The sequence below is a fragment of the Notothenia rossii genome (assembly GCF_949606895.1).
Source record: "Notothenia rossii genome assembly, chromosome: 2".
Taxonomy (NCBI): domain Eukaryota; kingdom Metazoa; phylum Chordata; class Actinopteri; order Perciformes; family Nototheniidae; genus Notothenia; species Notothenia rossii.
In genome coordinates this window covers 87,094,167-87,107,885 of record NC_136904.1, presented here as the reverse complement: position 1 = coordinate 87,107,885, position 13,719 = coordinate 87,094,167, and the positions used below count along the sequence as shown (strand labels likewise).

General features: G+C 40.1%; 2 protein-coding genes across 3 annotated transcripts in view; both read left to right on the top strand.

Moving 5' to 3' along the window:
- The window catches only part of kalrna (kalirin RhoGEF kinase a), a 135,864-nt gene extending 129,338 nt beyond the window's left edge, over nucleotides 1-6,526 (top strand). For both annotated transcript variants that reach the window (XM_079664447.1, XM_079664446.1), the window contains 6 exons: nucleotides 508-669; nucleotides 1,687-1,765; nucleotides 1,904-1,955; nucleotides 2,346-2,494; nucleotides 3,121-3,259; nucleotides 3,631-6,526. In XM_079664447.1, coding sequence (XP_079520573.1) covers nucleotides 508-669; nucleotides 1,687-1,765; nucleotides 1,904-1,955; nucleotides 2,346-2,494; nucleotides 3,121-3,259; nucleotides 3,631-4,188 — 1,139 coding nt within the window. In that variant the 3' untranslated portion in view covers nucleotides 4,189-6,526. The remainder of the gene's footprint in view (nucleotides 1-507; nucleotides 670-1,686; nucleotides 1,766-1,903; nucleotides 1,956-2,345; nucleotides 2,495-3,120; nucleotides 3,260-3,630) is intronic.
- An 873-nt stretch (nucleotides 6,527-7,399) lies between these two features.
- Nucleotides 7,400-13,719, top strand: part of abcb6b (ATP binding cassette subfamily B member 6 (LAN blood group) b) — a 24,614-nt gene continuing 18,294 nt past the window's right edge. Inside the window, exons 1-7 of the mRNA XM_079665793.1 lie at nucleotides 7,400-8,376; nucleotides 9,345-9,414; nucleotides 9,809-9,998; nucleotides 12,035-12,127; nucleotides 12,226-12,303; nucleotides 13,145-13,259; nucleotides 13,385-13,516. Coding sequence (XP_079521919.1) covers nucleotides 8,183-8,376; nucleotides 9,345-9,414; nucleotides 9,809-9,998; nucleotides 12,035-12,127; nucleotides 12,226-12,303; nucleotides 13,145-13,259; nucleotides 13,385-13,516 — 872 coding nt within the window. The 5' untranslated portion in view covers nucleotides 7,400-8,182. The remainder of the gene's footprint in view (nucleotides 8,377-9,344; nucleotides 9,415-9,808; nucleotides 9,999-12,034; nucleotides 12,128-12,225; nucleotides 12,304-13,144; nucleotides 13,260-13,384; nucleotides 13,517-13,719) is intronic.

Genomic DNA, 13,719 nt, shown 5'->3' with positions numbered 1-13,719 from the left:
TAGGAAAATATCACTTGTCACCGGCTTGAGCTTCAATATCAGGATACATGTATTTATTATCCTCGCAAGAATGGAAGTAGTCATCACATACAGAGCATACAGTATGGGACAAATAGTTCCCAGAACAGTCCTTCAGATGCTGATATACAAGAGAGGGTGTTATTCAGTCACAATAATAATAATAAATTATATTTTATATAGTGCCTTTCAAGGGACCCAAGGTCGCAAGATGCAGTATACAATGTTTAGTTCAGATTAGCTAAGACCCACGTAAGCAATAAACATGACAGTCATATGTCTATCTCCATAGAGGCTGAGTCATCATGTTAATCACATAGCTATCGTATGCCTAAAACAGTCCCGATGCTCTTCTAGGTAATCACACATCCTGTTACGTACACAGCTACGTAGGGCCTTTGTTATCGTGTGCTACTTTGATATTAGAAGAGTACATTCAGTATTTTCCCAACACACATATAAAACTTTTACCTTTTCTCTCCCTTTCAGACTCGTTGCTATGGCAGCAGGTGGCCAGCAGTAAAGAGGAGTGTGTTCAGATCGACGCTCTGATCCCTGGAGGTCACTATCAGTTCAGAGTGCGAGCCTCCAACCGCTGGGGGGTCGGCCCCCCCTCCGAACCCTCCAACATGATCACACTGCCCAGCACCAGTAAGTCTGACACACTCAATTTCATAATTCATTCATTTAGGTCTTAAAGGTGGGGTAGGTACAAACGTCATCTGTGGAAGCCGTGGCGCTGTAAAAAGCACGACCAATCATCTGAGCCGGCCTGGCTAAAATAACTGGATGGCCTACCTGCCTGTCAGCCTTCCATCTGTGCACAAACTTATCTCGTGCCCTCATTGGTCATGTGCACGTTAGTGTGTGTTGGAGGAGGGGCTCTGTAAGGAAGTAGCAGATTTTTTTCGGTTGTGTATTTTCAAATTCTAGCGCACTTGAGCTGGTTTCTCCAAAATTACCTGCCCTACCTTTAATGTGTGTATATGTATAAATGTGTCTGTTGATTGTGTATATATATATATATATATATATATATATATATATATACACCATATATACACATATTCTTTATATATTTTTGTTATTGTATTCGAGATTGTGGGAAACGGTGTTTCGTTCTCTCTGTCTGTGCACACAAACTGAAAGATTGACAATAAAGTTAACTTTGACTAATGTGGGAGCCAGACATATTGTCCTTCAGCAATTATGCCTTTCCCAGAGTTTCTGAGAGACAATAGTCCGATTTCAATGCATTAAGGACTAGATTACCGTTTTCTTAACATTACTGACCACCACCCTAAAGCTGTTAAGATTGGATATGAGTCTTGGCCAGGAAGAAAACATTGAAAATATAAATATTTTAGGTAAAGTCCTGCATTTTCTTTTTTTAAAGTCTTGTTAATTTCTGATAGCATTCATGTCATGTGACCCATTGACTCCTAATCATACTAGATATATTATACTGCACTGGACAAATAAGATACCATTATTATTATTAGTATTATTATTGAATGTTGGGGCTTTTTAAATGTTATACCAATATTTTTGTGAATATTCAGCTATCTTTCTTACTGAAAATAATATATTTCTTCAATAGTTTCCATATCATGTGACCTTACAGTATGACTCCATATTATTGATCTCATTTGATTGATCTTTTTCCAGACTCAGGGTATGATGGAACAGGGATCCAGTGGAAAGAAAACTTTGAGTCGACTTTCTCTGAAATCTGTGAGATCGGAAGGTAGAGTGATGCAAATGCACTGACTTTCAGAATAATGTGATTAACAACCCAAGATTGATTTTGACCCCAGGTGTAGATAGATGTGAAAGATGAGAGACCTTTTAATTCAGCCTCTCTTGTTCTTGTGTGTTTCACCAGGGGACGATTTTCAGTGGTGAGAAAATGTCTCAACAAATCTACAAAGAAAGAGGTAAGTTACAATTAAAGTGTTGTAAAAACTGATGCTGTTGTAAAGTGCGTGCTCATAAGTGTTAACGTTTTTTGATTTGCGGTGATAGCCTGTTGTTTGGAAAATGTAATTTATGTCTTCTATTTAGTTACATTCAAAAACGTTTTTATTATAAATAAGGTGGCAGTTTGCCCATTTTGTATTTTCAGTTATACTTTCAGTGAGTTTTAAAAAAATAATTCTCATGAATCAGGGTTCCTTTTCAGTAGATCTTGAGACTGTATGTGATCCAAGTTTTGAGTTGTATTTTTTATTTAATCATATGTAAGGTTTTGAATGTTTCAGTTTCCAGTGAATGTTATTGTTTTGTCTTGCAGTGTGTTGTAACATGCTTTTTTTTACTCTGTTCAGGTTGCGGTTAAATTTGTGAGTAAGAAGATGCAGAAGAAGGAGCAGGTGGCTCATGAGGCGGACGTCCTCCAACACGTGCAGCATCACCAGCTGGTGGCGCTGCTGGACACGTACGAGTCTCCAACCTCTCTGATGCTGACCATGGAGCTGTGAGTCTGACTCATTAAAAGAACCTCCTGCTTCAAAATAAACGTTATTATGACCAAATGAACTGTAATGTCTTAAGCCCTTGTCCCTTAAAGGTCCCCTATTATTCTGTCTTTCATCAATATATATAAAACATGTCTCTGAAGTGTTTGGCTCCAAACACCAAACAGATCATTGCTGCATTACCCATAATCCCCTCTGTTTCAGCCCTGTTTCAAAAGTGCTGATTCTCTGTCTGTTACTTTAGATGAAAATAAGGAGCCCCTCCCCACGCCCCTCTGAGAGATATTTAGTTACAAAGAACACAATGGTGCTCTAGGAGGAGATTCAGGTGATAAGGTGGGGGGGGGGGGGGGGGGGGTTACCTTGGTTGGTGATTGGCTAATGGTTACACAAGCCAACAAATCGTTATGACATCATAGTGTCCAAAATCTGATCAGCTCATTTTCAGACAGGTTTTTATATAAATGGATCAGGACAAAAAGAGAGAGAATCTTTTTGCCTGAAACTTTCAGAATCTCTTTACACAGAGGGGACACATGTTGATGTAGAAGAGACATGAAGAAGTGGATTTTGCATAATACGTGACCTTTAACACTGGAGTCTTATAATCCTGTGTGTGTGTCAGGCTGGAGGACGGGCGTTTGCTCGACTACCTGGTGGCCTGTGATGAGCTGATGGAGGAGAAGGTGGCGTTCTTCATCAGAGAGACACTCGAGGCCCTGCAGCACCTTCACACCTGCAGAGTGACACACCTGGATCTGAAGGTGAGAGTGTGTGCTACATCAATGAAGACTAACTTCACCTAGCAATGGAGCAAGTTTCTTATTTGTTTTCATTTGTGCTTTGGTAATGTAATCGATTATCTGGTGGAGCTGTATGAGACATTTGCATCAATAGTCTTGGCTGTAGCTGTAACTGTTGCCGGGGTCCTGCCTGACCCCATGTAGTGTTTTTTGGCGACCTTTATTTGGGAGCTATCCTTGTCCACTGTGAGGGTCTAACGAGAGAGGGTGTCGGATTATTGATTGATATGTAAAATTGAATTTTAGAACTTTTGGAGTTGCATCTTTTTGTAACTGTTTATAAGAATCACATTTTATATTAACAAATCTGTATATGTTTCTCTGTGCTGCAGCCTGAGAACATCATGGTGGACCTCCACTCTCACACCCCGGGCATTAAGCTCATCGACCTCGGTGATGCCATCCAGCTGTCCGCTCACCGCCGGTACGTCCACCTCTTGCTCGGAAACCCAGAGTTCGCTGCACCTGAGCTCATCCGTGGGACTCCAGTCTCTGTCGCCACGGATATGTGGAGCGTGGGCGTGTTGGCCTACGTGATGCTCAGTGGGGTTTCCCCGTTTCTGGATGAGTCACTGGAGGAAACCTGCGTGAACATCTGCCGCCTTGACTTCTGCTTCCCGGATGATTACTTCCGAGATGTGAGCCAGGCGGCGAGGGACTTTGTGTCCTCGCTGCTGCAGCAGGATCCCAGGAAGAGGCCAAGCGCTACTTCCTGTCTGCAGCACCCTTGGGTGGGCCGCGGGGGGGCACACGGTGGGGAATACTCCAAGAAGCCCCTGGACACTACGCGGCTTGCCACATTTATTGACAGGAGAAAACAGCTGCATGACGTCCGGCCCATCACTAATATCAAAGGGCTGGTGAGCAGCAGCATGGGAAACACACTGTGACCACCGGGACCCCAACAATAACATTACCATATATTTTAAGCATTTCATTTTATCCTGTATTTATTAACGTGTGCGTGGGAAAGGGATTTGGTGCCTGGATTTGTCATGTAGTGCGAGATTGAATCCTCTTCCAAGGACCAGTCAGACCAAACTTATAATAAGAAGATGAAATAATTGAAATAAATGGCTGAATTATATTTATTTATTGACTAACACTAGATCACCTAGTTTCAACCATTACATGAGAAGCGGGTTCCAAAAACTGCCTAGAACACCCCATAAAACCCAAAGAAAAAATCTAAAAGTTGAGAAAATTAGCATTTAGAAAACACACTGTGAGCAAACATTATGGCAACATTAGTTTATATTTGTAATATTTATTTTTACAGGGAGAGAGTGTATATTGGAGGCAAGCGGAGCCAGTTATGTTGAGAGATAATCTGATCTTGTATCTTATTCACTTGGATCTGTAGAGAGGTGCAGGCAGGGATCACTCACCAACTGAAAAGCATTTACCACCCATGATCAGATCACATGCTTTTGCTAACATGACTGAGCACATTAAAAAGGCTTAGTGAGTTTATACAGTGACCAATGAGGTAATGCACTGTGAAAAACCTGCTAAAGATGCATTTGTTTCATATAGTCTGATTTGAATGAGAAAAACTCACGAAAGAGAGTCTAAAGAAAATGTTGGTTTAGTTGCTGTTTTAATCCTGGACCTCTATCAAGAAGCCTTTGACTGGATTACCAGAACCTGGGGATTAATTCACAAAATAACTTGTGAGACGAAATATAAACCAATTGACCCGATAGCATGCATGTTCTGGTAACTGTGGCGTTGGATGCATAGTGATTTGTTAAATGCAAAGGTCATGCCCTATCTGGTCATTCTAAAGACACTAAAAAGTAATTTTTGTTTTTGTTTTGCTATCCTCTGAAATGTAATAGCTTTTACTCTTGTCTAACAAGCTTCATGAATATCGCGCTGACAAACAAAAAACAAGCTAAAAAAATAACCTCCCTGTTGGTGAAGGTAACAATTACTTGCTAATAATCAACTAAAAAGTCTGAACGGTAGAGAGCAAAAACAACTAGTCTCAAACAGGATATTTAATTCTTATTTGTGTGTTTGGTATGAAGTATAACAGATCATTTTTGAATGACAATATATAAAAACTGCAGCTGTGAACACGTAAAGTTTCTTGGACTGGACAGCGCTGAACCCTCACTATGATATACTTTTTATTTATTGAATGTTTATTTATTTCAGAACTGAGGTTGATAGTGAAATCATATTTGGAAATGTGACCTGGAGCAGTCTGTCTTCGCTAGGTGAAGAAATCAAACTGAACTGAACAGCTGCTGGACTATAGCAGCAGAGTTGACGTTATTAATAGTGTCATAGTGAACCGCTGGATTTACATCAAATCACTGACTGATCTGAACTGAACCGAACTGAACTGAACCGTCATGGACGACACAAACTGGGTTGAAATGGGCAGTTATAGCATCAGTACATTGAAGGTGAGAAAAAACGGAATACAGAGGACGACTGGACCTTTTACAGGAGAAGGCACCGTGGAGACTGAAACCCTTTCTATAGGACACTTATCATTCGTTGATATCACTGTTTACAATTGTCCAAAAAATGCTTATGTAGTTTACAGAAAAGGTAGAATAATCAGGGAAAACCTGCATGTAAATTCACCAGGTACGGTTTAGAAATCAGGTTTAGAAATCTGTCTTGTTTCTTAAACAAAAACCTGTGACATTTGGTGTTAAGGTGGGAAATTAACTTGTCTGTTTGTACATTTGTGGAGCAGCCACTGTGGAAAGTAACCAGCCATAGCGGTAGTAATTTGTCTTGTTAAATAGTTGATGTGGCTGCTACTGTAAATCGGGTCTTTAGACAGAAGAGTCCATTTACTGTCTTGTTTCTACTGATGAATGTAAACAAATTGTAGAATGTGTTCTGCCATCACAAGTGCTGTCCTCTGCTTTCACAACGCTCTTTTCCCTCCTAAGCATTTAGTGTACTACTATAGTAAGCATTTATTTAAGCCAGGGATGCAGAATGGTCCGTGCAAATCTACAAATGTTTTTTTTAATATAGCTGTAACAAGATCTTTTCAGGTACTAATGTTCTGTTTTATCTCATTCATCTTCTTAGCAGAGATTTTAGATAGAAATGTCAGCTTCCCACAGGGACAAAGCATAGTGTGCTATAAACAAAACACAGCATTATTTTTTGAACATGTTTTATTCATCTCCTACTACTAAACAGAACAGCTTTGTGTTCAATTATTCAATAATAAATACAGAAGTAGTGCTTCAAGGCTGCGGCTAACTGTATCAACTAACAGGCTGATGTATAAATGCTGTTAACATTAGTGCTAAAACAAACAGCATTAAAAACAATGGTTGTATTTCCTATTGGTCTTTGGAGACTCAAAGTGTTCATTCAGTTTCTGAAACCTGAGAAAAAAAAAATTGGCATTATGAATTAAACAATCATCAGGCGAAATGTCTACAGTATGTTAAAAACAGATGCATGCAAAAGGAAACTGTTGATATTAAATAGTGAGCTCTGTATTAGCCAAAGAAACAGGATTATACCACAAGTCATGGCTTTAACACATTTTGTATTATTCATACAATAGATATTCTATAATGTCTTATTACTGTTAAAGAATTGAACGCTTTGAGCCTCCATTTGAAACCTCAACTGTTAGCTAAGAAACCTACAGTTGTTTCTTTTGAATGAAATACCCTGACTGCCTCGCTCTAAGCTTTCAAAAGTGCTTCGGCTGCATGATTAAACAATAAGTGTTTACCAAATGTTGCTAAAAATGTAGGGTAATCCGGAATGCCTGAAGCAAATGTTTGTCATTTTTTTAAAGAAAAATAATAATTAAGATCAGATTGTGAAGACTAAAAGCAAAATTCACTGACAGTTTGTGGTCCCTAAACATTTCCCCATGTGCTGTTTTTCTTTTACAGTAAACATTTATTTACTTTTTGTTTACATTTCAGCTGAAAAAGTAAAGTCTTTGCTCTGTCTTGTGGTATTTCAGCCTAGCACTCAGGGTCATCATGAGGTGTATAACCAAGCCTTCAAACACACAGATTACCAGAATATTTCAGCTTTTCTCAGACTGCATTTCTGTCTTGTTCAAACTGATAATAATAAGGTTCCTGTTCAAATTACCACTCATCTGCACAACACGGAGGGAGTTCAATAACCATCTGAAACATGTGGTGAAGTAATAGTGTACAGTATAAGTACTAGTCTTGTCTAGAGCTGGTTGACCTTGCTGCAGTGTAAACCTCGGTTTAACTCTCTGAAGAAGCTGATCGTTCGGTTGTTTAATATAAGAAATCTGTCAACGAATCTAATTTAAGATAACACAACACCGTTCTTCACATTTTGTGTTTTAGGTTAGGAAATACTTGATAAAGTTAAACCATATTGAATCCTGAGTCCTAAAGTGTAGACCTTCCCCAGAATTCAGACCTAAATCCCCTGTGTTTTTAAGCAGTTGGATTCTAATTAATTCATGTAACCAGAATGAATGAGTAAGTAAAAGTACTGCAGTTTATTGGCATCAAAACATACAGCAGTAAAAGTACAATGTCCTATATTCAGATACGGGTAGTATTGCATATTATATTATAAGATACTAACAATTGATGCATTAATGTGCATATTACTTTTGCTACCACAGCTGATAAAAGTGACATTAATTGTAATAACTTTACAAATTGGTGGATGGCGTCCCTAGCAGATTGATGAACTTGTATCTATACATTTTTTGGGGGGATATAATTTAATTAAAAAACTAACAACTGAAGCTATCACATGTCATGGAGGGAAATGTAAATGATGCCTTTTAAAGAAGTATAAAGACATAGGAGTTTTATGTTGAAGACTTGCAGATCTTCTTCTACACAGAGTTAAACTTGAGGCTCTCCTGGTTGATTTAGTCCCACAATGCATCTGTCCTGGCTGGGAGAGCTGCGTAGCACCGTGGTGGCTCACCTGTTGAATGCCTGCCTGTTCTGTATCCTGATGGTGTTCCTGCTGAGCTTCGTCCACAGAGAACACCACGCTGATGTCTTCATGTCGCTGTGTGCAGCTGCACACTCCTGTACAGGCCAACTCCTCTTACTCCATTCAACCTGCTGGTTTGTTACTCTTTCTTTACTAATAAACAACCTGCTTGTTTCTATGTTTCCTCTCACTGTCTCTCTCTCTTGTGAAGGCTTTTCTGTGTGTTTCCCCACTGGGTGGTGCTATAACATTTGGATACATTTCAGAGGGTTCATTAGCACTGCGTGAAAGCAGCATATTCTTGAATCATCTGAATTGATTTATTCATTTGACATCTTCAAACAAACCATGTGAATTATACCAGATGAGTGTAGATGCTGAGGTTAATCTTTGTGTACATTTTAACACGATTAATACATTCACATGCATTGAAAAATGTTAAGCTACAATTAAGCCTTTAGTTTCAAAATGTTTAAAGAGGCAGAGTGAACACTTGGATTATAACAAAAACCCAAAAAGACAGAAAAACCTAGATTGACTTGGAGCTTTTGTATCAATATGTTCTACCTACTAACCCAACACATTGAAATACTTGAGTCTTGCATAAAAATATTTTAGTTTCTCTATCTTGTAGTTTAGAAAATATCCCTGATCCTCCAGCACTTTTATTTTATTGTTTTGATAACCCTGTCACACACACAGTCGTCAAACCCTCTCTCCCTCTCTCACACAAAGTCACGGCTCAAAACAAAATGCTGACCACAGCTACTTTATGCTGAAAGCTCAAAACACAATTGTGTGTGTGTGTGTGTGTGTGTGTGTGTGTGTGTGTGTGTGTGTGTGTGTGTGTGTGTGTGTGTGTGTGTGTGTGTGTGTGTGTGTGTGTGTGTGTGTGTGTGTGTGTGTGTGTGTGTGTGTGTGTGTGTGTGTGTGTGTGTGTGTGTGTGTCAATCCCCCTGATTGCCTGTGACTGCTTTTAAAAACCATCACAGCATAGAAGTGCAGCTCGAGTTAATTACATATTTGCCAGTAATCCTTGGACAAGAATGTGTGTGTGTGTGAGTGACTTGTAGTTGTTCTGCTGCTGCTGAATAAATCACAGTAAACTGGAGAGGAATGACATGGCAGACATCACTGTGAAAAGTGGAAGAGGTGGAAAAAGAGTCATTGAGGTGAGTTAAGTAAATGGATTTATGTATTGCTATACGTTTATTTATGCTGAATTTATGTTTTAAACGATAGCCTACGAAAGAGGATTAGGGCCACGTGAAAAAAAATGTCTGCGAGCTGACCAAAGCAGATGTTTTGTTGACTTCTGAGATTAAAGTCAGAAATCAGAAAAAAGTCAGGATTCAGTAAAAAATGTAATTCTGAGAAAAGTCTGAATTTTATAGTCAGAACTCTGACTTTTCTTTCTCAGAATTCCGACTTTAGTCTCAGATCACAAAAACCTTTTCACATTTGGCCCTAATCATAGCAAGTTTCTGAGATGACAGAAAAAGTAAATTACGATATCTAAGAGAAATGACAAAACAACATTTTCTGACTCTCTTTCTCTCCCTCCAGATGGATCACTCCTCCTCTCCCTCCTCCTCATCTGCCTGGCAAGGCTTCAGGAGGAAGGTGAGGCTGCTGCTGCCCTATGTTTGGCCCAAAGGCGCTGCGGCGCTACAGGGACTCGTGCTGCTGTGTGTGGGCCTGCTCGCAGCGGAGCGTCTGGTCAATGTGCTCGTGCCGGTTTACTCCAAGAACATTGGTAAGCTAAAGACAGAGAAGCTGCAATAATGGAATAGGGGATCCAGATATTTCTTAGTTCTGTAAATATGTATTTTACAACGTGCGTATGGAAGTGTCACAAACAGTGAAACACTTCCCAGGAACAGAAGTCTAACTGGAACATTTTCCTGTTTACTGCATTTTTCGAACTCTAGAGGGCAGCAGTGTCATCGTGTTTTTGAAGTGCTTTGTTCCATCATGACCTTGATTGATTATGTCCTAGTTTTCTTGAGTTAGGGTTAGGCTATGTAGTCTCATCCTAGTGTGTTTATGACCTCGATGTCATTTTATTAAAACAGCATTAGTTCAGGCTTTAAATCATTCTTCTTTGATCATCCAGACTTAATTTGGTTTTCAAGAATTACACCTTTACAGACTACATTTCTTGAAAATTGATAAGAATATTCATAGCCTTTTTGGATTGTTCTTACAAAATATGTGTCCTGTGCACTGCTGTAAGCATAAAGTGAAAGTTTCAGCAAATTCTAAGCCTTTTTAAAAAAAGTTACTAACTACAGATGTAATGCAATTAACACACTTAAAACACACAGCTGAAGACACCCATATAAGTCTGTAACAAGTGTTAATTATATCATTCGCTTCAGACCTCTAATGGACATTCAGTCATGTATGCAACATCATAATCCCCAAAAAGATGTTTTGCTGCTGTAAACAGTTCAGCTGCTGTGAAAGGAGATCTTATTGGTTTGAAGGAGAAAGCAACCTTCATTTCTGTAAGGGGGGGGTGTCATCATTTGCCAAAGTCTCTTTTGCCCTATTTTGTACACAGGACTGCATGCCTCCAGTACAAGGCAGCGACCCAGAAGCCTCCACTTCAGAGGAAGTCAGCATTCAGTTTGTCTTTAGCTACTTTACCCTTTAGAAAACTGGCCATTTGGCTTTTGGAGCAACATGAAAGTAGAAGCCGGCGCTAAGAGAATGAAGCCGAGCGCTGCTTTGTGTGATGAGGAAGGCGTGGAGGAGCTTTCAGAGAGAGAGAGAGAGAGAGAGAGAGAGAGAGAGTGAGTGTGTGTGTGTGTGTGTGTGTGTGTGTGTGTGTGTGTGTGTGTGTGTGTGTGTGTGTGTGTGTGTGTGTGTGTGTGTGTGTGTGTGTGTGTGTGTGTGTGTGTGTGTGTGTGTGTGTGTGTGTGTGTGTGTGTGTGTGTGTGTGTGTGTGTGTGTGTGTGGAGGGTTTTCTGGGAGGTCACCCCTCCTGCCAGTCATGCTTAGCCGGCATTAGCGGCCTTTTTCGTGGAGTTAACTCACCGGTACAACGGACGTTTTGTCTCCGGGTCCGACCCCGCCTCCCACCCTCAGACTCCAGGACCTAATGCCAAAGAGTTGAAAATACCCCCCTCTGAAAACACACTCTAGAGAAGTAAAAAGAATATTGAATACACACGTTTCTTTATTCATTTCTCTCCATCTTTTAAAAATCAAATGTTCTCACCATGTCTGTCTCTCTGTCTGGATCTTCCTTTTCTTCTCATACTGCCCTCATCTGAGTGTGTTTTCTCTTTTCATCCTGATTCCCAGCACTTGTACCAAATGGTAATGAATGTGAATGAGAATGTGTCTGTGGGGCAAAAAGGGGAGTGTGTGAATGTGTTCATGATCGTTTGTGTGTCAGTGGTGGGAAATGTGTTTTACATGAGTAAATGTAGAAATACCACAGTCAAAGTGAAGAAATAGTTGTAAATCAAGTACCAAACAAAGTACTGAATTCAAATAAATGAGGGCAGCGAAAAACAACAGAAAAACAATATCAAACATCCTCATATAAACACAACTCTCCAGGATAATCCAAGTACTATTTATGCATTTGTGCTTACTATTTTTTAAATGAGTAATAACAATAGTCAAGTGTTCGTTTAATGAGCAAATTATAAATATGCACTGAAAGAAAGCATAACGCAGTTCAATTCTGAGAATCTAGTCTACTGGATTATCATTAATGTCATCGGAAAAAAATTAATGATGCAGCTGAAAATAAAAATGGTGTGTGTGTGTTTACAGTGAATGAGCTCTCTGCAGGAGGCGGCTGGACTTCGTTGGTTTTCACCGTCTCCATCTACACACTGCTCAAGTTCCTACAGGGAGGAGGGGCAGGTGTGTATTCATATGAGTGTGTGTTTACGAAATAAAATGTGTTAACATCTTACAGAAGCCTGAGGTTCTTTCCTCTCCCATCTCACTTTCTCTTGCAGGTACCTCTGGTTTCATCAGCAACCTCCGTCAGTTCCTGTGGATCAGAGTTCAGCAGTTTACCAGCAGAGGCGTTCAGGGTACCACTCAGACTTCTTGTGTCATTGTTTCGCTATAGCCAATTACTGATCAAATATGTACAGTGGACATGGTCTCAAATTAGGTCTCATGGTCAGAAATGGTTGCAAGTGTTTTTGGTATGTTATTTCCTATATATTATTATTTAAAATATATTGAAACATTTAACTTTAAGCATATCCCCGGAAGAAGTGGTCACATAATTACCTGAGGTTTCTCCCATGTTCCCCCTTTAAACTTTCTCCGGAAGTTTTTCCTTGAACGATGTGAGGGTCTAAGGTCAGAGGGTGTCGTTTTCTCATACGTATAATCTGCACAAACTGTGCTGTTGTATTTACTGTATAGTGTCCTTACTGTAAGGTCATTATTATATGTAGAGCACTTTGGCTCGACCAAAAATCGTTTTAAAAATGTGCTATATAAATAAAACTTGATTTGATTTGATAATTAGACGTGCAGAGCTGTCTGTCCATAACTGATTTAGTTAGGACTGGAACAGTGATCTCTGTTATGTATGGTTTAAGGAGTCAGAAACAGTGACGATACAGATTGTTTTGACTGGGATTTGAGGAGCCATAAAAATGACTCTGTTTAGGATTAAGTAGGGACAGAGAATTGTGCTTCAGACTAGATGGTGGCTGCAGCGTGGGAAACACTTTCACTGTGACCGACATTGTATATTTCAGAATACCTTTATTAGTCCCACGGAGGGGAATTGTACGTTGTTACAGCAGAAAAAGAGCCAAAGACAGCTTAATGTTACGAAGAAAACATGCATAAAAAAGTATCATATAAAGACATGTAACAGGAAGTCTCTGACTGCCCCTCCCTCCACTCTTCAGGTGTGTTTGTTTTCCCAGCTGCACGGCTTGTCTCTGCGCTGGCACCTGGAGAGACGCACCGGAGACGTGCTGAGGAGCGTCGACAGAGGCACCTCCTCCGTCAACAACCTGCTGAGGTGAGACTGTTGGGGGGGGGGGACATGTTGACTGGTCACAAAATGGGACACAATGGTACAAAGGAACCAACTCACACTTGTACAGTTTATCTATAATGATACTCTTTGGTTGTTCCTGTCTTTAGCTACATCCTGTTCAGTATCCTTCCCACCATCTGTGACATCATCATCGCCATCATCTACTTCGTCTCCTACTTCAGTGTCTGGTTTGGACTCATCGTTTTCACCTGCATGGTGCTCTACCTCAGTGGGTCAATGTGTGTGTGTGTGTGTGTGTGTGTGTGTGTGTGTGTGTGTGTGTGTGTGTGTGTGTGTGTGTGTGTGTGTGTGTGTGTGTGTGTGTGTGTGTGTGTGTGTGTGTGTGTGTTGTGTGTGTGTGTGTGTGTGTGTGTGTGTGTGTGTGTGTGTGTGTGTGTGTGTGTGTGTGTGTGTGTGTGTGTGTGTGTGTGTGTGTGTGTGT